Source organism: Cyprinus carpio, chromosome A1 (genome assembly GCF_018340385.1).
Source record: "Cyprinus carpio isolate SPL01 chromosome A1, ASM1834038v1, whole genome shotgun sequence".
NCBI lineage: Eukaryota > Metazoa > Chordata > Actinopteri > Cypriniformes > Cyprinidae > Cyprinus > Cyprinus carpio.
Genome location: NC_056572.1, coordinates 24,857,795 through 24,880,038, shown reverse-complemented (window position 1 = coordinate 24,880,038; position 22,244 = coordinate 24,857,795). Strand labels below are relative to the sequence as shown.

The window sequence follows — 22,244 nt, the reverse complement described above, 5'->3', positions numbered from 1 at the left end:
TCTGTGTGTCCAGACCTGTCGGTGCGCGCAGCGGATGGGAAGCGCTTCTGGGTTATAAAGCGTGATTGTTCCAGTTATAAATGCATTTTTGGTTACCTGCCAGATTGTTCAGGTCCATCACATGTTCTGTTGTTCTCCCTGAACAATTCTGTGTTTCGGCGGAAACGAAGCCTGAAACTTGGGAGCGGTGGGAATGTAGGGGAGTCTTTGAATTTTAGAAATAGGTGAGCAACATTTGATTCCTATTCAGCCCAAGTACAGCACGAGCTGATCTGCCGAAGGACCGACCTGGCTTCAGAGGTTTCTAAATTATTAATTAGTGACTTAATAATATGCCAACAACATGCTTCTGTGAGCATCAGATGTTTCAGGACAGGCTGAGGTTGGGAGCAAAGTTTTGGCTGAAGGTGAGAGAAAATATACAAGGCTAAAATGTTAGTAATGTGTTTTTCAATCAAAAAGTTTAGAATCCTGAGAAATGCATATCCTCTCAAATGGATATGCAACTTTTTGGGAGTTTTAAATAGATAAAAAAAAAAACAGGCTTAAACTATAAATTTTGATCATTATTTCTCTCTTTTCTGTGTGTGTGTGTGTGTGTGTGTGTGTGTTAAATTTTAGATTGTTGTTGCTTGTTGAATAGGTTCCTATTCAAAGCCTAACCAAGTCATCTCAATGGCAAAAAGTTTCCTAGTTTACCCAAATTCGCCCTAAATATAAATAGAACATTCACTGCTCAAGACTGTGCAATAATGGATTTCTATATTGTCCATGTTAAATAAACAACAATTAAAACAATAAAATGTTTAGGTGACCTATGGAAATTATGTGTTGGCTATCCAAGATTATGTAAGTTTGTTTGGCTCTATCTTTTATTATTTTTTAATTTCTGCTTTTATACACTGTCATTTGTTCACCACATGTTTGTTTATCAGTTTCGTCATCAGGTATTTCCTGCTTATTGCATTCAACGTTTCTTGTATGTTCTCATTCCCTTTGTCTCGCCGTTTAGAGAAACAGTGAATCACTGCCGTCCTCGCCGGTTGATGGAGGTTATTTAGTGTCCATTCCTCCACTGGTTCCTCAGCTGTCAGATGCAGAGAAAATATCTATCCTGCACGCTGCTCTCAAGGAGTGTCTGCGACTTCTGGAAGATGTCATTACCCGGGAGGATGCAGAATTTTCCGATGAAGACAGCGAGTACAAGAGAAAATGGAAAACTGTGAGGGATCGTCTGGGGCACCTGTTGGCAAGCACAGAGCAGCTACTAGTGGAGGGCCAGAAATTTGAAGCTAAAGTTAAAGAGGTGCTCATGTTATATTTAGCCAGCCGTTTAAATATAATGTTGCTCTGTTTTCTCATAAATGTAAAGCTGTTGTAAAGCTTTCTGATTAAAAAAATATCTAAATTTCATAAATAATCTGTCTGTGCTTGTGTGAAAGGAGCTGGATGGTCAAGCGGTTAGTGGGAGCTTCCGTCTGAAGATGTGGATTGTGCGAGTGCTGCAGGACCTCGTGCACTGGACTGGCCAAACATCTGACACCCTCCGCTCTCTGCCAGCAGAGGTGGAGAAAGCACCAAAGACAATGTCCCGAAGGACAAGAAGAGGCGCAGAGAAAATAAGGAAGTGAGACTTGATATGTGATGAAAAAAGAGAACAAATGGGTGGAGAGGAAGAGGACAGTATGATAAGAATGAGGAGAAGGAATTTCATTACAGCATAGAGACTGTAGAGAGTCAGAAGATCTGGATGCAGTTCACTGGAATTCAGCATTCCAGCATGTGGAAAGCAGGAGGGAAGGGTTTGAACAAGATATTATTTTATGAAAGTTATTTTAATATATTCCTTGGTCATTAAAATGAGATTTTAAACTGTAGCAATGAATGTAAATACCTTTAAAGATTAATCAAAACGTATATGTACTATATGTTTTATTACCTTTTGAGATTGTTGACTCATAGCAGACACTGCAGACCTTTTTTTTTTGACCATGATGATCAAAGTGAAAAAGTGAGTTGGCGAATTTATCCTACTTTTGTTTGCATTTAAAAATTACTGTATGCATTTATTTGTATTTATAAGGGATAGTTCACACAAAAATGAACATTCTGTCATCATTTACTCATGTCACCTTCATGTCGTTCCAAGCCTATATTATTAAACCTGCGTTATTTAATGCATTAAAATATAATGTTGGTAGCACTTTACAATAAGATTTCATTTGTTAACAATAGTTAACTGAACCTCCACAAAATGTATTAATCCTAGCTAATCTTAACTTCTGTTAACATTACTTGATGCACTGTATCCAACATAAAAAATGAACTACTGTATTTTTATGACCTAACATTAAAAGTTCATAGTTCACATGAATGTATGCATTAACTAATATTAACAAATAAGACTTTACTGTAAACTGTTACCAAAATGTCTCTTTCTCTTTTTTTTCTTCTTTTTCTCTTTTTTTGGAGGCCTATAAATCAATTTATTGATGTTTATTCAAAAAAATCTTTGTACAGATTTGGAAGGAGATGAATAAATGTGAGAAAATGAAGGAATATCCAGAATATAATTTTTTTGGTGGACTATCCCTGGAAATTTCTCCTCAAAATTATCATTTACTGTTACAAATATCTAGAATAATCTACTGTACGAACAGTGATGTATAGCTTTAGAAGGTTACTTCTTCACATTTATCATTCAAATGCTTTTCATTCCTGTTACATTTGCAGTCTGCAGTTATTAAGTGTACCATCTGTTGATGTTTGTTTGGATTAATTCCCCTAGCCACACTTAGGAAACACTCATGCCCTCTGCTGGCTACATAAAGTTCTGCTTTTTATTCCAGGTCAATTGGCAGATGTCTTGTCAGACTCTGGTCCTAGAAAAGTGTAACAGAGAAAAATGTACAGGCAAGGCCTTTTTGTGATTATTGAAGTTGTTGCGCTTTACACTGATTTTAGTGTGTTCAATATCTACTTAAAATCTATATGTTAGCAAGCCTGGATCGGTCTTTGATTTAGGTGACGTACTGTATAGAGGAATTCTGGTGGAAGAGCATTAATGATTCAGCACCTGGTTACTGTATGAAAAGACTGGAACTGGTGTAGAAAGAAAAACACTACCATATAATAATTTATTATTAATTTAGGCATTTTAAACTTGCACTACAATAAATGGAAATATCTGAGCTGTCATTCAAGCAGGTTGCTGTCAATTACTTACAGTTTGGTGACTTTTTGTATGTGTGTGTGTACAACTGTGAGAGGAAAAGCAGGATGTGTGTTTGGAAGAGAGGGGCTGGAGTTTATGTTTGTGATCTGAGTGTGTGTGTGTGTGTGTGTGTGTGTGTGTGTGTGTGTATGTGTGTGTGCGCGCGCGTTATTGGAAGAGAAGCAGGATGCCTGTGAAAGGGGGAGGGGTGTGTATGTGTGTTATTGTATGTGTGTATTTGTCTGAGTGTATGCATGTGCAAGTGAATTACAAAGTTAGAGAGAATGTGACTGTGTGTATGTGATGTGTGCTCATGAGGCAGGATGTGTGTGAGAGAATGGAAGGGGGAGGGGATGCGTTAAAGAGAGAGTGTGTGTGTGTGTGTGTGTGAGAGAGAGAGAGAGAGGTGAGAAAGGGGGAATGTGTGTGTGTGCGCTTGCGTAGGAGGGAGAATCTGTGTGAGAATCAGATTGTGTGTGTGTGTGTGTGTGTGTGTGTGTGTGTGTGTGTGATTGAATTCATGGTTTATGAGGACACAAATGTGTATAATGACATGAGTATTAAAACGCTTCCTTTATGAGGACACTTCCTGTGTATTTGTAAACCAAATGCTTTAAAAATGTACTAAACTGTGTTTTTTTGAAATTCAAAAATGCCAGTAGTTTTCTGAGGGATAGGGTTAGCCTAACAGGATAGAAAATACAGTTCATGAAAACCATTAAGTTTATGGAGAGCCCCTGTAAACCACATATACAAGTGTGTGTGTGTGTGTGTGTGTGTGTGTGTGTGTGTGTGTGTGTGGTCCTGGTATTCAATACGTTATGGGGACCAAATGACCCAATAAGGATAGTAATACCAAATTTTGACCTTGTGGGGACATTTTATGAGAAAACAAGCTTATAAATCACAAAGATTGAAGTTTTTTGATAAACTAAAGTTTTCTGTGAGGGGTAGGGTTAGGGATAGAAAATAAAATTTGTACCGTATAAAAACTGTTATGCCTGTGTAATGTTCCCATGAAACATTGCAAAGGGTGTGTAAGGAGAATGAAGGGTGAATTATTACTTGACAATAACGTGTGTGCATGTCTATTGTGTAATATGATGTGAAATGTGCATGTGTAGAAGTGTTATATGTGCATTTTAAAAAAATTATCTGATCATTACATGTTTGTGAATGTGTACGCTTGAGTGTGTTCTTGCATACTAGTCTCAGATTGTATGCACACTGGTAGACTGTGTGTGTGTGTGTGTGTGTGTGTTTGCGCGCGCGCGCACGTGTCTGTGTGAGGGATGAGAGTGGGGGAAGGGTGTGTTTAGATGTGTGCGTCAGAGGTTTGTGGTGTGATAGTGAAATCCAGAATAGTCTTCATATGATTATATAATTTAAAAATATTTTCGGAGCGCATATGGATAGCTCATATAAGTTTTTTTTTTTTACTGAAAATGCCATTTAGATATTGAAGAGTATATAAATTCATTGTATTATGAAAATGTTATATTTTTCTCCATTGCATAGCCCTTATTTATTAACATCGAGCATATAACTGTGGCTAACTACTCGGAGGCAGCAGCAGAGAACACTACTGTAGCTACGTTAACATAAAAAAACTATAACGTATAGAGCAATTTTGTTGTTATTTTATCAAAGTTAGTCAGGAATTTAATGATGGTGAAATATTTATTCTGCCGTAACATTAACAAAAAAATAAAAAAAAAAAAAACGGCAGACCTGTCAATATTATCTGATGAGTACAATCAACTTCGCTTGAAAACAGAAATACCACCCCAACCTATACTGGAGGTTGCAACCATTTCTTTAATATGGGGGAGTTTATGTTTTTTCATAGTTCAAATAATTTCCCACCGGCAACAGAACCAAAATGAAATGTTACAAAGCAGGTGAGTTTCAAACAAAAATGCCCATCGAAGTATTTACAAGTTCTGAATTATATGCGCACTGATTGTCCGGCCTCATGTCCTCCCCTAGCGTCTGAGGGAATGGTATCGTCTGGTAGAACCTGTACTAGACGGAGAGCTCGAGCGCTGCTCGTGAGAGGACAGCGCTCGTCAGCGGGAATGGCGGAGACCGTTTGCTCGCTCTTCGACTACCGGGAGCCGCCGACGCTGGACAGCAACGGAGAGAGCAGCAAACCGCCACCGCCGCGAGGGTAAGGGAGTGAACAGACTCAAAAAAGAAGTAACATTTCCAGAGATGACACTGTCTTTAAAGCTCAGAGACGTCTTTCAGATATAATGCCACTTTTCTGTTACGACAAAATTATATATATTATATATAATGACTGAAGTTTTTTTTAAATAGTTGTAGATAAACAATAAGGTAAACAAAGCTAAATAAATGTTTTATTTATTCAGTTATGAAGTTAAGTTGTTCTTTATAAATAACGTTATTGCTCTGTTGTCACTGGAATCAGGTGTGTGTGTCATTTAAATTACCCTGACTAACGTTACCAGTGTATCAGATTAATTTTCAGTTTAAAAAATAATGCAGAATGTAGGTTTTAATCACTATTAACTCTGAATAAACAACTGACGTGTGAGAGAGCGCGCGCGTGCGTGTGTGCGTGTGTGTGTGTGTGTGTGTGTCAGTGTGATTGCGTGTGTGCTTGTGTGTCATGGAGAGAGAGTGTGTATGTGTGAGTGTGATTGCGTGTCACAGGGAGAGCGTGTGTGTGTGTGTGTGTGTGTGTGTGTGCGCGTGAGTGTGTGTGGGTGTCTGCCTGAGTGTGTTTGTGTGTGTGTGTCTGCGTGAGTGTGTGTGTGTGTGTGCCACAGGGAGAGCGTGTGTGTGTATGATTGCGTGTATGTGTCACAGGGATAGCGCGTTTGTGTGTATGTGTGTGTGTCTGCGTCTGCGTGAGTGTGTGTCTGTGTGAGTGTGTGTGTGGGTGTCTGCCTGTGTGTGTGTGTGTGTGTGTGTGTGTGTGTGTGTGTGTGTGTGTGTGTGAGTGCAGAGGGGAGGAGGGAGTGAGCAGAGTGTAAGAGAAAGGAACATGTACTCTGTGTGTGTGTGTGTGTGTGTGTGTGTGTGAAAGAGAGAGAGTGCTTGCGTGTGTATATGTGAAGGAGGGCATGAGAGGGAGGGAAAGACAGTGAGTATGCGTGATAAATACAGACACAATATGCTGGTGTGTATGTTTGTGAGACTGTGTGTGTAGTTGTGTATGTGTGTACCTGGTATTCCCTACATTATGGGGACCAAATGTCCCCAAAAGGATAGTAATACTGGTAATTTTGACCTTGTGGGGACATTTTTTTGGGGTTCAATGAGGAAAACGGCTTATAAATCATACAGAAATAAGTTTTTTGAAAATCTAAAGATGCCAGTAGTTTTGTGTGAGGGTAGATTTAGGGTTAGTGGATAGAAAATACAGTTTGTACAGTATAAAAATAATTACATCTATTGAAACCCAACGTGTGTGTGTGTGTGTGTGTGTCTGTGTGAGTGTGTGTGTGGGTGTCTGCCTGTGTGTGTGTGTGTGTGTGTGTGGTGTGTGTGGTGTGAGTGCAGAGGGGGAGGAGGGAGTGAGCAGAGTGTAAGAGAAAGGAACATGTACTCTGTGTGTGTGTGTGTGTGTGTGTGTGTGTGTGAAAGAGAGAGAGTGCTTGCGTGTGTATATGTGAAGGAGGGCATGAGAGGGAGGGAAAGACAGTGAGTATGCGTGATAAATACAGACACAATATGCTGGTGTGTATGTTTGTGAGACTGTGTGTGTTTGTGTATGTGTGTACCTGGTATTCCCTACATTATGGGGACCAAATGTCCCCAAAAGGATAGTAATACTGGTAATTTTTGACCTTGTGGGGACATTTTTTTGGGGTTCAATGAGGAAAACGGCTTATAAATCATACAGAAATAAGTTTTTTGAAAATCTAAAGATGCCAGTAGTTTTGTGTGAGGGTAGATTAAGGGTTAGTGGATAGAAAATACAGTTTGTACAGTATAAAAATAATTACATCTATTGAAACCCAACGTATGTGTGTGTGTGTGTGTGTGTGTGTGTGTGTGTGTGTGTGTGTGTGTGTGTGTGTGTGTGTGTGTGTGTGTGTGAAAGGGGGAAGAGTGTTTGATAGTGAAAGTGTGAGACAGAACGAGTGTATGATTGCATGTGACAGTAGATAAAAGGTGTGTATATGTGAGAGAGTCTTGGTGTGTGTGTGCTTAGGTTGTGCCTAAACGTTATGGGGGCCAAATGTCTGTTTGAAGACCACAAAACCTGAAATCACCTACATTGTGAGAACCGGACAACACTTGTCGTGAGAGAAACGGCTTATTGTATATACTAAATAATGAAAATATAAAAACATAGAAAGGTTTCTAGGAGGGCAATGTTTAAGGTTAGGTGATCAAAAATATAATTTGCTCAGTATAAAACAATAGTCAATGGAAAATCCCCACTATGATAGAAAAACACATGTATATACATATGTGTGTTTGGGTGGGGTGGAGTGGACCATCTAAAAGGTATTATTGTCAAGGTGTGTATGTTTGTCAGAAGAAAGGTGTGTGAGAGTGTACACATGGTACTAAAGAAGATGTGCATTTTAAATGTGCAGAGAAAGTGTGTGAAATCCGTTGATGTGTGTGAGTGTGTGATGTGTGCACATGAGAGACAGGGGAAGTGTGTTTGAGACTGAGTGAAGGGGGGGGGGGTGTGCGTGCGTTTGTGCGCACGTGCGTTACTGAGGGGAGGAGGGAATGTGAGTGTTTGTGAGAAAGAAAAGAGAACAGCAGTGTTTGGGTCAGTATGTGTTTATGTGTAATCACTGGGAGTTATTTGTGTATAAAGTATAAAGCCAGTGGATAACTGAAAGTGTGTGTCTGTGTGTTTGTTGATTGTGTTTGATAGGGAGAGCTGGATGAACACAGGTAGTATATGTGTTTGAGACAGAGCAAGGAATACATATATTTATATAGAGATACAGAGGGCAGGTATAGAAAACAAAATATATTTTATAATGCACATTGTGTGTAGCCTGTATATATCTTTAAAGGGAGTGAGACCGCTTCACTGAAGCTGTTTGAAAGAAAAACCTGAACGGAGGAGTTCTCAATTAACTCTGAGCTGATTCAGAGGAGATTTTTATTGCTCAGAAGTTGCTCTTCTATAGTTTTGGAGACTTAATGGATTTGTTTAATCGAGATATTAACTTTGTCTAATATGTCTCTCTTAATTATCTGAAAGAGAAATAAAAATGGACCCAAATGAAAATTTACAAGACAATTGTTGACATACAGTAAGAGTACAGAGCTACAAAATTGATGTGGATAGCTCAGATCTGATCCTCTGAACCTGGAAGAATTTCATGAAAAATGTTTGAAATCATATTGATAAATTGATTGCAGACTGCAAGTCTGTATGAACAGTTATGATCAAGGGTGGAGATGCGTTTTTTAACTTATTTTAACTTAAATGCTGCATTTTTAGAACACTGTGTCATGTGGAAGATGCTGTGGAAGATGCGAGCGCAATGGTCAAGACATTCATCTAGCACATGTTAACTAGAAAAACAATGGAGAAGCAGTGGAGTTGAATACAAAAACACGCTATGTGTGAACAGCCCCTTAATCTGTATGTCCAAGTATACAAGATACAATGTGTAATCGAATATTTGATACAAACTGCTAGAATACCTTGCTTTTGTTGCATGCCACTTCTGTCTTTTGGAGCACAAGGACAAAGCAGAAGCAAACTGCAGTCCACTTATAGGGATCATTCATCCCAACATGAAAATTCATGTCGATTCAAATCTGTATGACTTTCTTTCATACTTTCTTTTATTTGTTTTTTCCATACAATGAAAGTCAATGGAGTTCAAGGTTCTGTGGACCCTGGCGTTTTTGAAAATATCTCATTTTGTGAAAGAAAGTCGTACATGTTAGAACTGATATGAAATATTGATTTAATTTTCATTTTTAGTTGAACTATCGCTTTAACGCACATTCATGTTGGAGAAAGCTGATCTACAACCATACTCTGATTTCATGAAAACTGGTACGATTTCCTTTGGCTAAAGCATTTATTGTTAAAAATAAAAACAAAAAATGATTATAGCTTCAAACTTTTAAAAGTGCTTGTAAATGCACTTGTTGAGATCTCTTTTGAAACTCTAGATTGAGATACTTATTGTGGTCTTTTTCTCTGGTGAAACATGAGAAGCAGGAGCTTTGAGTATATTCTCCATTTAATCTCACTGCGGTCTTGGAAAACTGAGATATTAACGAGATCTGAAGTGATGGACAGTTGGTTAAGTGTGGTAGAGTAGCATTAATCTGGTTGATTGTAGTGGCTTGCATGTTATAAGTGTGTAATTTTTTATGTTGTGTGAAAATAAGTAGTTTGATTGACAGATTTGTCTGACAAAAAAGTGTGTGTCTGTTTAAGAGAAAGAGAGAGAGTATGTTGTGACGAAAAGCGAAGGGGAGGGAGCGAGTGTGTGTGAGAGAGAGTGAGAAGCGAGGCTGTGTGTGCGGGGGGGGGTGGTGTGTGAGTGTGTGTGTGTGTGTGTGTGTGTGTGTGTGTGTCTGAGAGAGAGAGAACGAGAGGAACAGAAGAGGGGAGGGTGTGTGTGCGTGAGAGGCAGCAGAGAGGAGGGAAAATGGTGAGGAAATGTGTGTGTGTGTGTGTGTGTGTGTGTGTGTGTGCGCGCGCAAGCTTGCAGGTTTGAAACTGAAAGAGAAGGGGAGGGAGAGTGTGTGTCTTGGAAACAGAGAGAAGACTGTGTGTGTGTGTGTGTGTGTGTGTGTGTGTGTGTGTGTGTGTGTGTGTGTGTGTGTGTGTGAATGTGTGTATTTAGGCTTGTGTGTGTGTGGTTGAGTGAGGAGGGGAGGGTGAGTATGTGTGCTCATGAAGTAGAGAGGCGGGTGTGTGTGTGAGAGAGAGTGTGTGTTAGAGACAGATAAAGGAAAAGAGAATGTGTTTGTGTGGAACTGTGAGAGAAATTGTGTGTTTAATGTGTGTTTATAGCTGTGTGTGTGTGTGTGTGTGTGTGTGTGTGTGTGTGTGTGTGTGTGTGTGTGTGTGTGTGTGTGTGTGTGTGTGTGTGTGTGTGTGTGTGTTTGTTCTAGTGGCTCACTGTGGAGGGGAGGGTGAGTGTGTTTGTGCTCTAGAGGCAGAGAGAGAGGGCGGGTGTGTGTGTGTGTGTTTGCATGCGAGAGACAGGGTGTGTGTGTGTGTGTGTTTTAGAGAGAAGTGTGTGTGTGTGTGTGTGTGTGTGTGTGTGTGTGTGTGTGTGTGTGTGTGTGTGTGTGTGTGTGTGTGTGAGTGCGTGTGAGAGAGAGGACTAAAGAAGACTGAGTGTGTGAATGTTTGTGCATCTGTGTTTCTGTGAAAGACAGAAGTGTGTGTGTGTGTGTGTCTTGAAGAGAGGGAGTGTTTATGCATCTACTTTGTTTATGAAAGAGGAAGGGAGTTTGTGTGTGTGTGTGTGTGTGTGTGTGTGTGTGTGTGTGTGAATATGCAGTGTGTGTAGGTGGATATGTTATATGTTTGAGGAGGAAGACTAGATTGAGTGTGTGTGTGTGTGTGTGTGTGTGTGATTTATTTGTGAGAATGAATAAGGCAGAGAGTGTTTTCAACAAAGGTTTGTGTGTGTTGATTGCGTGAGTGTGTGCATGTCTTCAGACTGAGAGCCTTCATGTGTATGTTTACATTATTCAAACATGTGTGTCAGAGAGAGAAAGACAGACAGGAAAATAGTGTGTGTGTGTGTGTGTGTGTGTGTGAGTATCTTCAGAGAGAATGCATTTGCTGCAGACTTTCTGTACATGTTTTTGTATATATATGTGTGTGTGTGTGTGTGTGTGTGTGTCTGAGAGAGAGAGAATATGAGACTCCAGCTTGGTTATTTGAGGGAGTGTGTGTGCTCTTTAGTCAGCTTGTCTGTGTGTGTGTGTTTTTTTTTTTTTTTTTTTTTTTTTTTTTTTTTTTTTTTTTTTTTGTGTGTGTGTGTGCGCATGCGTGCGTGTGTGTGCATGTGAGCTTGAGATGGAGGAGGGGTGAGTGTGTGTGTGTGCATGCATGTGAGCTCAGCTGATGAGAGGATATTTGTGTGCGAGTGTATGTGTGTGTACGAAGGCTTTTAAAGGGTAGGGTGTGTTTGCATGTGCGTGAACACATACATGTGTTTCCATCTGGGGGGATGGTGTGTGTGTGTGTGTGTGTGTGTGTGTGTGTGTGTGTGTGTGTGTGTGTGTGTGTGTTTATGCACTTGTGAACTTATAAAGAGATGTGAGTGTTTTTATGTGTTCTTGTGCACATGTGTGTCTTTCTGCTTGCACATGTGCATTTCTGAGTTGACTTGTTTGTGTGTTGTTATAAGTGGAATGGGATTTTGCGTGTGTGTCCATGAGGGAAAGAGGAAAAAAGAGAGATAAACAGAGTCGAGATGCACGAACGAAAGGGAAACAGATTTTGCCTTGTGGAATGAGGAGGAATTAAAAGCATGTACGTTTTGCAGTGTATTGACTTGGAAAATGAGTTACACAAGTGTGTAATAAGATTTACTGACAGGCTGGACAGGGGTATGTCCACAGAAAACAGAGACTGTTATTCAAATGAATCTCAATGGAACTTGTGGAACATTTACTCGTAGTCGAATTTGGAAACACACTGGTAAACCACTGGATTACAATAAAAGAAGAGCAAATGAGCATGAATCAGGACACACTGAAATGTCCCTTGCCTCATTGGCACACCGCTTATGGGTTCTTTGAATTCAGCCAAGAGGTCAATCTGTGACATTTAAGGAGCAGTCACATTTCCCTACACAGATTTCACCTATGTTCAAGTTGGTCATAGTGAATTCTGTGTGAGCTGTGTTTCATATATCTCTATGTTCTTGACAATAGACAGTGCTTTTTTTGCCTGCAAAATTTCACTAATGTGACCACACATTTAGACCGCCTGTTAATTCTCAACAACAACACTAGAGGGGCTCAGTAAACTTCCAGGGGCCCCATTAAGTTTTAACATTTTTTTAAAAATTCAAGTAATATTTCATTAAAATGCTAAAAATACTAAGAATAAAGATGTCATAACTGACTTTAAACTGACGTCATATATATATATATATATATATATATATAATATAATGTATATGTATTAAGTTTTCTCGTTTTTTTTTTTTTTGGTTTGTTTTTTTTGTAAAACAAAAGTACCAGAGGTACTTATCAACCTAGAGTAGGAAGGCCATTGAGCATTGTCTCGGACAAAGGGGAGACTTGAAAAAAGTTAAGAACCACTGCTCTATTGGTTAAATGTGTTTCATTATGCAAATTTACAGGTTAGAGTTCACCAGACTTCATCTTTTGTCATCTGTGTGTTGAAGTTTAAGACAAAATTATTTTGGATGAGCTTGCGCATTTAATTTTCTCACATTTGAAGGCATATAAATGGAAGTGAATGGAGCATGAAGTCTAGTGTTACTGTGGATTTAATATGAATTGGTTAAATAATAAATTAATAGATAGAATATAGTTAGACAGTAAATAAACAGAAAGTCATATTTTCAGTGTTTCATCTGCTGAACATCGACACCAAGGCGCACCGCACTACAACTCGTTGAACAGTTTGTACTTCTATACACATCCTCATTTCATTTAAAACAGTTTAATTCTCCCATCTACTCTGATTACGTTCCACAGACTTGTCTTTGTAATCATCTATATGACAGTTCTTTATAAAGCTGGCCTGAAATGGTGGTTGGAGTGATGAAAACATGAATCCGCCTGCCTGCATGCACACAAAGACACGCAAACATATGCTCTTGGGTCCAGATGGAGGGTCGGCCAGATCAATATCCAGTCGGCAAGATTGAGTCTTATCACAGCTCAATGAATACATCAGGCGTACACACACAGAACACATCTGTAACCAAGAGACTGCACATCTCTACACTTGTCTAATTAAGCATTCACAGTTGCATCTGTGGAAAGCGAAGCTTTGGCTTTCATACACAGCTCTATTAATGACAGTTCACTCACACTCTTATGTGGTCAGTTACTCTCTGTTGAAGCTCTAATGATAATAGATTTGTGAGTAAAACTGGCTTTAGATCAGTGTAATGTTAGAATCTGTACATATAGACCCTGTTGAAAAAAAAACACCATGTGCTGGTTAGGTGTGTTTGACCTGTTTTAAGCTGGTCCTGAACTGGTTATAAGCTGGTTATGAGTTGGTCTAAGCAACTAGCTCCTGCTCAGGATCAGCTCATAACCAGCTTAAACCAGTTCAAATAAGCTGCCATGCTTCAAAACATACCTAGCCAGCATATGCTGGGTTTTTTTTTCAACAGGGGATTTCACTGAACTGATTCTTCCTCTTGAAGGAGAGTAAATGTGCAATGGATTAATTACTGGAGTTTGCGAAGATGAGCATTACATTATATTTCTGATGTGCTTGATTCAGATGTAATCATGATTCAGATCAGTTGATAGGCTTCATTTAGTTAAGGTACAGAAGATTAATTGTATAGGCAGCAACATAGGCACTTTAAACAAGTAATAATTAAACATGTTTTTCTGCCACATGTTTTTCATTTATAGACATAAGGAAAAATTGAAAAAATTGTGCTGTGATTTCCATTGATCCACTGACGTATCCAGGTTATTGATTTGTCAGTGATTTGTTTGGTTGCTGATTAAGTTGGTCAGGCTGTCCGTTTAATGTGATGTGTGTATGTGTTTTGTAGACGTGGCTGTGGAAGGAAAAGGAAAGGGACACCAGTAAAAGTGTGTGACAGAGTTTTTGCTACAGAGGATGAGGAGGAGAGCATGTCTGAGAACAGCTATGGACCAGAGAAAGGTGAAGTGTGTGTGCTTTTAGACTTTTTGTTACTTTAATTGATATGTAAGAATAAAGATGCAGAAGCTACCAATACATAATGCAGAAGTTACCAATATGAGTATAGTAGGGTCTTTAGAATTAAGAATTCCTGCTGAATTATGTTTCAATACCTTTTTGAATCTGAATTATATCTGTTTCAGGTGATGGTCATGAGGACAAACACAGAGTGCCTGCTGCTGATGGATCATACTATGAAACTCAATCTGCTCAGCTCTGGTGAGTGAGTGACTGTGTGTGTGTGTGTGTGTGTGTGTGTGTGTGTGTGTGTGTGTGTGTGTGTGTGTGTGTGTGTGTGTGTGTGTGTGTGGTCTGAGTAGAGATACTGCACAAGTGTGTCTGTGTGCGTGCTTAGAGGAGATAGCAATTAATTGTGTTTGTTGTGTGGTTGAGAGATACTGTTGTGTGCATATGGAGGTGGGGGATTACTGGAATGCAAGCTGTGTATGTGTGTGTGTTTATTGCAGTGTGTTTATTATCATTGAGCCAGTGAGAGAAAGTGTGTGCGTGTTTGTGTGCATTTATCATAGTGTGTTGCTGGGCTTATGGTACGTGTGTGTTTGTGCTGACAGAAATATATGTTAATATGTATCTCTATATATAATGATGACGTGTGTGGGGGGCAACAGTGTGTTCTGTAATTATAAATTAATATTTATTTATGACGTTCGTCCTGGTTGGGAATGTATGCCAGGCTTATAGGGGCTTCAGAACTGATGGTTAATGTTTAGATAAATATTTCAGCAAATATATGTTAGCATACACGAAGTAGCAGCAACTTGCTATAAACAACCAGTTTGTGACTCAACACTTTTTAGACGGAGTATGGGAAGGTTGATTTTGATTTGTCATTTGAGAAGATAATACATTATTAATGTTAATAATCAAAGGTGTAAGATCTGAGACAGCATGACTGTAGCACAGGATATGGTCTGCAAGATTTCCCAGCTGTGATATGGTTATCTCTATCAATTTTGTTTGCTGTATTGCTGTCTGATGTAGTTTTCTCTCAAGCAGTGTAAGTGAGGAGGGCTCTAGCAGAGGGAGGGGGGCCGTCTCATACCCCCCACCACCAAACTGCCGCATTCGTGAAGTGCACTGTGGAAATCAAGTGCGACTAACTGTCATAGCGATCCGTGACATCGCTAAGGGGGAGGAGATCACTGTGGATTACAGTTTGACCGAGTGGGGAGAAAACGCTATGGTAAGTGTAACCATGACAGTGGCTAGCACATCTCAATGCTTTGAGCTCCTAAGTGTTACTAATAATATGCAAATTGTGGACAGTTTATAATTTAGATGTGTTTTTGACATGAGTTTATTTGCATATGGTGTTTGATTTATTGATGTATATGTGTGAGAGTGTTGGAGGGACTTTATAGTCCCAGTCTTGTCACATGGTTGACTTTTTTTTTTTTTTTTTTTTTTTTTGTAATGATGTTGCATCCCTCTCTCAGGGTTTCCATGGCGCTGTATCTCCTAGTAGCTTTGATTGCAGCTCAGACCATGAAAGAAACATTAAGAAGGTAAATATACATTACATTTTTACGAATACACTTTTAGACACACCCAGTTACCAAGCAACAGTCATTTTCAGGTCTCTTGCTGAATATATTGTCCTACTGAAATGATTGCTGCACCCCTTGCCATCACTGTAAACATACCATAAGCATTAGCATCACAGCACACCAATATCTCCTACATTTTCTTCTCCATATAGTTTCATCCAGTAATCTCAGACATACTTGTTCAATTAAATTCAATTTAAGTTCCTCTTGGAATTTACCCTATGAATTGTAAAGTCATTATGAAAAATTGACCCTATTCACTTTTTAAAACACTTAATTGGTTTCTGTGCATATTTCATCAATCTTTATTATTTTAAATAAAAAGTTGGCATTGTATCATCTTGCTCCACCCCTTTTTAACCGGCAACCTTTAAACAAATTGTTCAACCATTATTTTAGGGCACTATTGTAAGCAATTTTCTAAATGCCTTTATAAAAAAAAAAATATATATATATATATATATATATGTATATGTATATGTATATATATATATATACATATATATATATATATATATATATATATATATATATATATATATACATATATACATCATTGTATATATATACATATATGTATATATGTATAATTAACAACATGCAAATTTAAAATTTAATAAAGGTTAAGACAACATTGATGACGTTTACAAGAGCATTAATAATTCGATTATTTTTCAATAATCAGAGTAAGGACTTAAATCACATTATGATGTTTACATGTCAAGAGCAAAGCTCTTCACTCCCGTTTACATGCAATTTCCATTATTGGTATTTTTCATTACCGCCATTTTTCACATACCCCACTGCACAGCACAAATGATGGACTCTGAAAGATTAGGTGTGTTACTAGCTGCTGTTTTAATTTATTTACAACTGGTGCAAAACACTTCTGTATGGTTGTATTACATGCTTTTTTGGCGCCATAGAAATATGATGGCAATTCACAAGAGAAATGTTATGCCAGTGACATTTCAGTTGGGTTTGCCTACGCTGCCGTTGTGTTCTATGCTCTGTCTCTGGATAAGGGTAAGGAGCAGAGACTGGTGGCAGCGAGTTGGGCTAACAGAGTTCAGCAATTCAGAGTGGAGGGAAAATTTCAGAATGTCATTGGTATCATTCATAGAGATGTGTGAACGTGTTGGTCTCTGTATGAGTTTTCTGTTCGTGCACCTATACCACTGGATATAAATGCGACATTCTCTTCTTTGCCATCATTTTTAATCAGCGTATTGTGCGTGTCACGTCAGTGTGTACGTCACGAGCAACATGCGTACTTTGGTCAGAGTGGCAATAAAGGGATTAAGGTGTTTACACGCCTGTATATTTCAATTAAAATCGGCATACATAACCTATGTTAATACGATTATGCTTGCTGTGATTATGAGCTTAATCACATTATTTAGATCAAAGTATTGCATTTACATGATGTAAAGTTTAATCGCAATATTGCCAAAATGTCATTATAATTGCATTAAGAGGGTGCGTGTAAACGCACCTAATGGCAATTAATCAGCAAGAAATATAATCGTTTAAATAAATCTGGATGCTTCTGGTCAAAAAACCTCTTTAAAGTGAGTGTTGGTGGTGTTTAGTAATTTCCTGGAGGATGTAGTTAAGTTCTGCCCTACATTCTTCACTTTCAGTCATTACACTTAAAAAAATTGTCATTTATATATGTTACAGAAGTAAAACGAGCATAAAGCTTGAATGCAATGCTTTCTGGATTATTCACTCTTTAACAGATCTCAGATTTGCATGTGCTTTTTTTCTTTTCTTAGGAGGAAGAGTCTGGCCCAGTTCCACTTTCTGCATCAGAATACCTCACACCTTCCTGGTCTCTCTCTCCTTCCTCCTCTCCTCTGTCTCACTCTGAGCCCAGTGATTCAGACCTTGACTCGGATGATGCCAATGGAGAGACACGCATGCGAATACCTCACCGCCGCAAGAGGCACAAAGCCCTGTCTGCACATGCTAAGAGAAAAGCACTTCAACGACCCCCCAGCCATCCTCCCACTTTTCCACACTCCCTCCTGTCCTCCTCACTGCAGCCTGCTGCTCCCTCCAGTCCTGTGTTTAAGTGCCCGCCGTCTGCAGGAGTTCCTGCTAATAGTGTCAATGTGTCAGTGGGTCGTGGGCAGAGCATCATGGCACAGAAACAGCGCTGTGTTTACTGTGGTCGTCACTTCCGATCTCTCCCACGCCATCTGGATAAACACCACGCCCACCAGCCGGACGTGTGCTCTGCAATGGTACAAGCATGCACCTCTGGTGACCCTCCTTGTGTAAAGTCACCTCTTCCATCATCGAGCAAGCAGTCCCAATGCCTTCAAGTGACTCCTGTTCCAGGTGTGGTGGTGGGAACACCACAGTCACCACCCTCTACTTCTTTGTCTCCGGTCAGAAGGAGCCCTGCCCTCTCTAGCCCTATTTGCAAAAGTCCTACCCCAGCCCCGACAACTCCGCCCAGAAGAGGAGGCTTTTTAGTGTTTGTATTGTATTGTATTCTAAATTTTCATTTTAGTATTTCCTTATAAGGAGGACGAAAAACGAAAAAGGATAAAGAGGAGGTGGACATTTTTGAGAAGACAAAAGAAGAGGAATTGCCCACTCCAGTGTTTTTAGATCATGTTAAGGAGTCAAAACCTTCGAAAGAAGAAAGAGAGGACAATGGAGGGAGAGAAGAAGAAAGCGGCGCAGAGGATAAGACCGACCTATCAAGGTCAGACATTTTCAATTGATCTCACAATGTTAAAAACAGTTTGCCTGTTAAAATTGATTATCCATTCTCTTTAAATTCACTTAGTCCTGTTGTCCTTTTTCTCTTTTCTCAGTTCGCGTCGTCTCCACATGCTCCCACTTCTTTCCTCCCTTTCCTCCCTGGTGTTGTACCTGCGGCGGCTGCAGCACTCTGCCTTTATTTCTCTCTCCCGCTCACCACAGTCGGCCGAGGCATGGCGTCTCCTCTGTCACTCCAGTCTGGCCCTACTCATCCTTTACAATCGCCGGCGTGAATGTGAAGTCTCCAAGCTCACCATCTCCGAGTACCAGGCCCGCATCACATCCCAGTGCCCCATTCCTGTGCAGTCTGGTGCCCCACCTACTCTTACCCCACTGGAGGCCTCGCTCTCACCCTTCGAGCGGATGGTCCTCCCCCATCTCCCTCGCGTTGGAGTCCAAGGGAAACGTGGCCGTGTACAGCCACTCATCCTCCCACCACACTCTGAAGCCTGTATGGAGATGCTTTTGCAGACTCGTGCCGGTGTGGGAATTGATCCACAGAACACCTATGTGTTTGCCAGGCCATATCATTCGCCTGCCACTCCCCTACGAGGGACAGACTTACTTCGTAGTTTGGCTCGGTCCAGTGGTACTCAGCACCCGCAGGCACTGACACAGACACGCGTTCGCAGGCAGGTGGCGATACTTACTCAGCTGCTGTTGTTAAGTGAGGGTGAGGAGGAAGGGCACCACGGGTCTGCCATACAGCGATTGGAAAGTTTCTTGCAGAAGGAGTATCACGTGACGCAAAGCTGTGCAACCATCGGCCAGGACCCTGGGCTGATGGGTCTGATTGGTCGGGTGGTACTATGCGGAGAGAGAGATGGCGTCTTATTCCGAGGAATGAGTTTACACCACATCTGTCTGGAGTTAGATGGTGAGTGAGTTGTTGTGCCAAGCACATGGCAGGTGTAAATAAAGAGTATTGGACACATCAGTCATACTTATCCTTCCCTTTCAGTGTTGTCAGGAAACTCTGCCGATTCGTTGTCAGAGGAGTCAGATTCTGAGCAGAGTAAAGAGAAACCTGAAGCACCATCTCCTGCAACCAGCATTATGATGAAGAAAACCATAAGCAACAACAAATCTCCCCGGCCCAAGAAGATGACCGGCAGCTCCCTGCTCTCAAAGGGACGCAAAAAGGCCTCAGGACAGCCCAAGCCTGGTGAGTCTGATTGTATGACTGTTATACAGTGTGACAATATGCCTTTACACACCTTAGTTCCAGATAATGAGGACAAGACTGATGATTGTGACATAATCCATGTTTACAGGTGCTATGCATGTACCAGTTAAACCAGGGTAATTTAATTCCATTTTATAAAACCGATTCTGAGGGCTGATAAGTGAAACCTTGGTTAAAACTGTGTAGCTACACTAACTGTTGAAGTAGGACAGACTTTTAATGTTAGTTTTTCTGACATTAAAATTTGCGTTAAAAGTTTTGTGCTAAAGGGCATCATCAGTTAATCTTATATCAAATGCATTTGTTGCATCTTACCTACTCATATGGTAACAAATAAATATCTGTCAGTCCTAAAGGTTGGCCACAAATATTGGCACTCAGTTATTGCAACGTCCTTTTCTCAAGATAACAGCTCTGAGTTTTCTCCAGTAATGCCTGATGATTTTGGAGAATACCTGACAAGATCAGAGATCATTGCTTCATACAGAAACACTGCAGATCCTTCAGATTTCCAGCTCCATGTTGGTTTTTCTTCTCTTCAGTTCACCCCACTCATTTTCTATAGGGTTCAGGTCAGGGAACTGGGATGGACACAGCAGAAGCTTCATTTTGTGCTCAGTGACACATTTTTGTGCTGATTTTGATGTTTGTTTTGGATCATTGTCCTGATGGAAGATCCAACCACGGCCTGTTATAAGATTTCAAACAGAGACAGTCCATGATGCCATGTATCTGAACAAGATGTCCAGGACATCCGGCAGAAAAACAGGATCACAACACAAAAGATCCAGCTGTATATTTAACCGTGGCCATGGGGTACTTTTTATCCCTGTATGCACCAAACCCATCTTGTGGGTTTGCAGACAAAAGACATTTTTTAGTTTCATCTGACCATAGAAGCCAGCCCTGTCTGAAGTTCCAGTCATGTCTGACAACTGAATATGCTGGAGTTTGTTTTTGGATGAGCAAGAAAGATTTTTCTTGAAACCCTATCGAACAACATGTGGTGATGTAGGTGTAGGATGTGGTGTATGGAACTTCTTAATTATTGCCCTGATGGTGGAAATGGGGATTTTCAATGCTTTGGCTATTTATTAATTTTTTACAGCCACTTTCTATTTTGTGAAGTTCAACAATCTTGTTCTGCACATCAGAACTATATTCTTTGGTTTTACTCCTTGTGATGGATGATTAAAGGAATTTGGCCTTTATGTTCCTCATATTTATAATACTGTGAAACAGGAAGTCATGGTTGGACAATTTCATGCTCCTAGTCACCCTAGTGTAAATAAATGTAAATATGAATGGAATATACATTAGAGAAATTTTACACATTAAGTATTTCTAGGGGTGCCAATAATTGTGGCCAACATGCAATGGAGAATTTTTTTTTTTTTTCATAATGTGAGTTTCCCCCATTTTCAATGGTTTTACTTCAGTGAAAGGTTAGAATTTTGTGAATGAAAGATCAAATAGATCAAATATGCAGATTTATTTTCACAGCCGCCTTTGCTCATTTTTACCAAGTGTGCCAATATTAGTGGAGTGGCACTGTTTGTTTAGTGGTTCTAAAAGTACTGGAATTACAGATTTTAATTATTTGTTATGCTGTATTTGAGTGATTCAGAACTCATTAGTTTTAATTAATGTCCCTAACAACAATAAAATGTAAGCCATATGATGTTGTCCATTCTTATATTGTCCTTCCAAAAAATATATATATATATATTTTTTTCCTGTATTTTTTAAATTTTGTTTAAATATCACTGCCTGATTTGGACAATCCATGCAATTTCCCATAAGTATTATACATGTAGATGTTTACGTCACTAAAGTATACAAATGACAGAACTTGAGTAAAATGTATGATTTTGGTGTTTATTGCTAGCCTGCAAAGATAGTGTCTTTCATAAGGCCAGAGCTACAGGCCTGAAACCTTCAGCACAGGGCTAACTCATTGACCTGAGCGTATGTGTATGGCCTGTGGGGGGGGTGTGGGAGGGGGAGAGTGTGTGTGTTTTTTTTACAGGGGTATTGTTTTTAATACAGTCTCCTCTCTTTCTCAGGTAAACGTGGTGTGCTGAAGCGGCCTTGGTCTGAGGCAGAGCGGGCAGCTGTTGAGTCCCACCTGGTGCAAAACATTATGGAGCTGCGTGTGCCAGCTAAAGCGGACTGTGAACGCTGCCTGGAGCTCTGCCCCCTGCTGGTCACTAACCACCGGGACTGGAGGGCAGTGAAATTCTACTGCCACAACCGTATACAGCTGCTCAAGAAAACCCAGCAGAGACAGGGTCCACCCGCCCTGTCTGTCTGCTGAGGCTGTGAATAAGCGCATCCAATAACAGCAGATGTGTAAGGGAGGGAATGTGAGGAGGTGCTAAGGAAAAATATTTACATGGTACAGTCATAGTAAACACAGTACAAATGCTTTAATTAATGTGATGTTGTGATTTGTGTCCAGTGTGTAAAACGGAAAATGGTACCACTCTTGAGAAGCAGATGGAAATGCACACTTGTGTACTTTTCCAACTATGACGAAAGAACACAAATTTTTCTGTCTGTAGATTACCAGTAAGTTTTTCTTTTGCTGGCTTGAAAGTAGATGAACATTTTTGACCAACTGAAAGTCTGAAT

General features: G+C 39.9%; 2 protein-coding genes across 2 annotated transcripts; both read left to right on the top strand.

The window, feature by feature from the left end:
* Nucleotides 1-5,227: 5,227 nt before the first annotated feature.
* LOC109056471 lies at nucleotides 5,228-18,180 on the top strand. Its single transcript, XM_042758068.1, has 6 exons — nucleotides 5,228-5,384; nucleotides 13,927-14,039; nucleotides 14,222-14,297; nucleotides 15,093-15,282; nucleotides 15,536-15,604; nucleotides 17,425-18,180. Exons 1-6 carry the CDS (start codon nucleotides 5,293-5,295, stop codon nucleotides 18,178-18,180), a joined length of 1,296 nt encoding a protein of 431 aa, XP_042614002.1. The 5' UTR covers nucleotides 5,228-5,292.
* Nucleotides 18,181-18,182: 2 nt separating this feature from the next.
* LOC122134164 lies at nucleotides 18,183-21,983 on the top strand. The gene is made up of 4 exons (XM_042758976.1): nucleotides 18,183-18,365; nucleotides 18,478-19,301; nucleotides 19,386-19,589; nucleotides 21,677-21,983. Exons 2-4 carry the CDS (start codon nucleotides 18,494-18,496, stop codon nucleotides 21,925-21,927), a joined length of 1,263 nt encoding a protein of 420 aa, XP_042614910.1. The 5' UTR covers nucleotides 18,183-18,365; nucleotides 18,478-18,493; the 3' UTR covers nucleotides 21,928-21,983.
* Nucleotides 21,984-22,244: the final 261 nt, after the last annotated feature.

Bases quoted from the DNA above. Each gene is read 5' to 3' on its own strand.
- LOC109056471 (XM_042758068.1), top strand. From the start codon at position 5,293: ATGGCGGAGACCGTTTGCTCGCTCTTCGACTACCGGGAGCCGCCGACG. The intron at 14,040-14,221 runs GTGAAGTGTGTG...TATCTGTTTCAG, and splicing joins CAGCTATGGACCAGAGAAAG to GTGATGGTCATGAGGACAAA. The intron at 15,605-17,424 runs GTAAATATACAT...TTCTTTTCTTAG, and splicing joins ATGAAAGAAACATTAAGAAG to GAGGAAGAGTCTGGCCCAGT.
- LOC122134164 (XM_042758976.1), top strand. From the start codon at position 18,494: ATGCTCCCACTTCTTTCCTCCCTTTCCTCCCTGGTGTTGTACCTGCGG. The intron at 19,302-19,385 runs GTGAGTGAGTTG...CTTCCCTTTCAG, and splicing joins CATCTGTCTGGAGTTAGATG to TGTTGTCAGGAAACTCTGCC. The intron at 19,590-21,676 runs GTGAGTCTGATT...TCTCTTTCTCAG, and splicing joins CTCAGGACAGCCCAAGCCTG to GTAAACGTGGTGTGCTGAAG.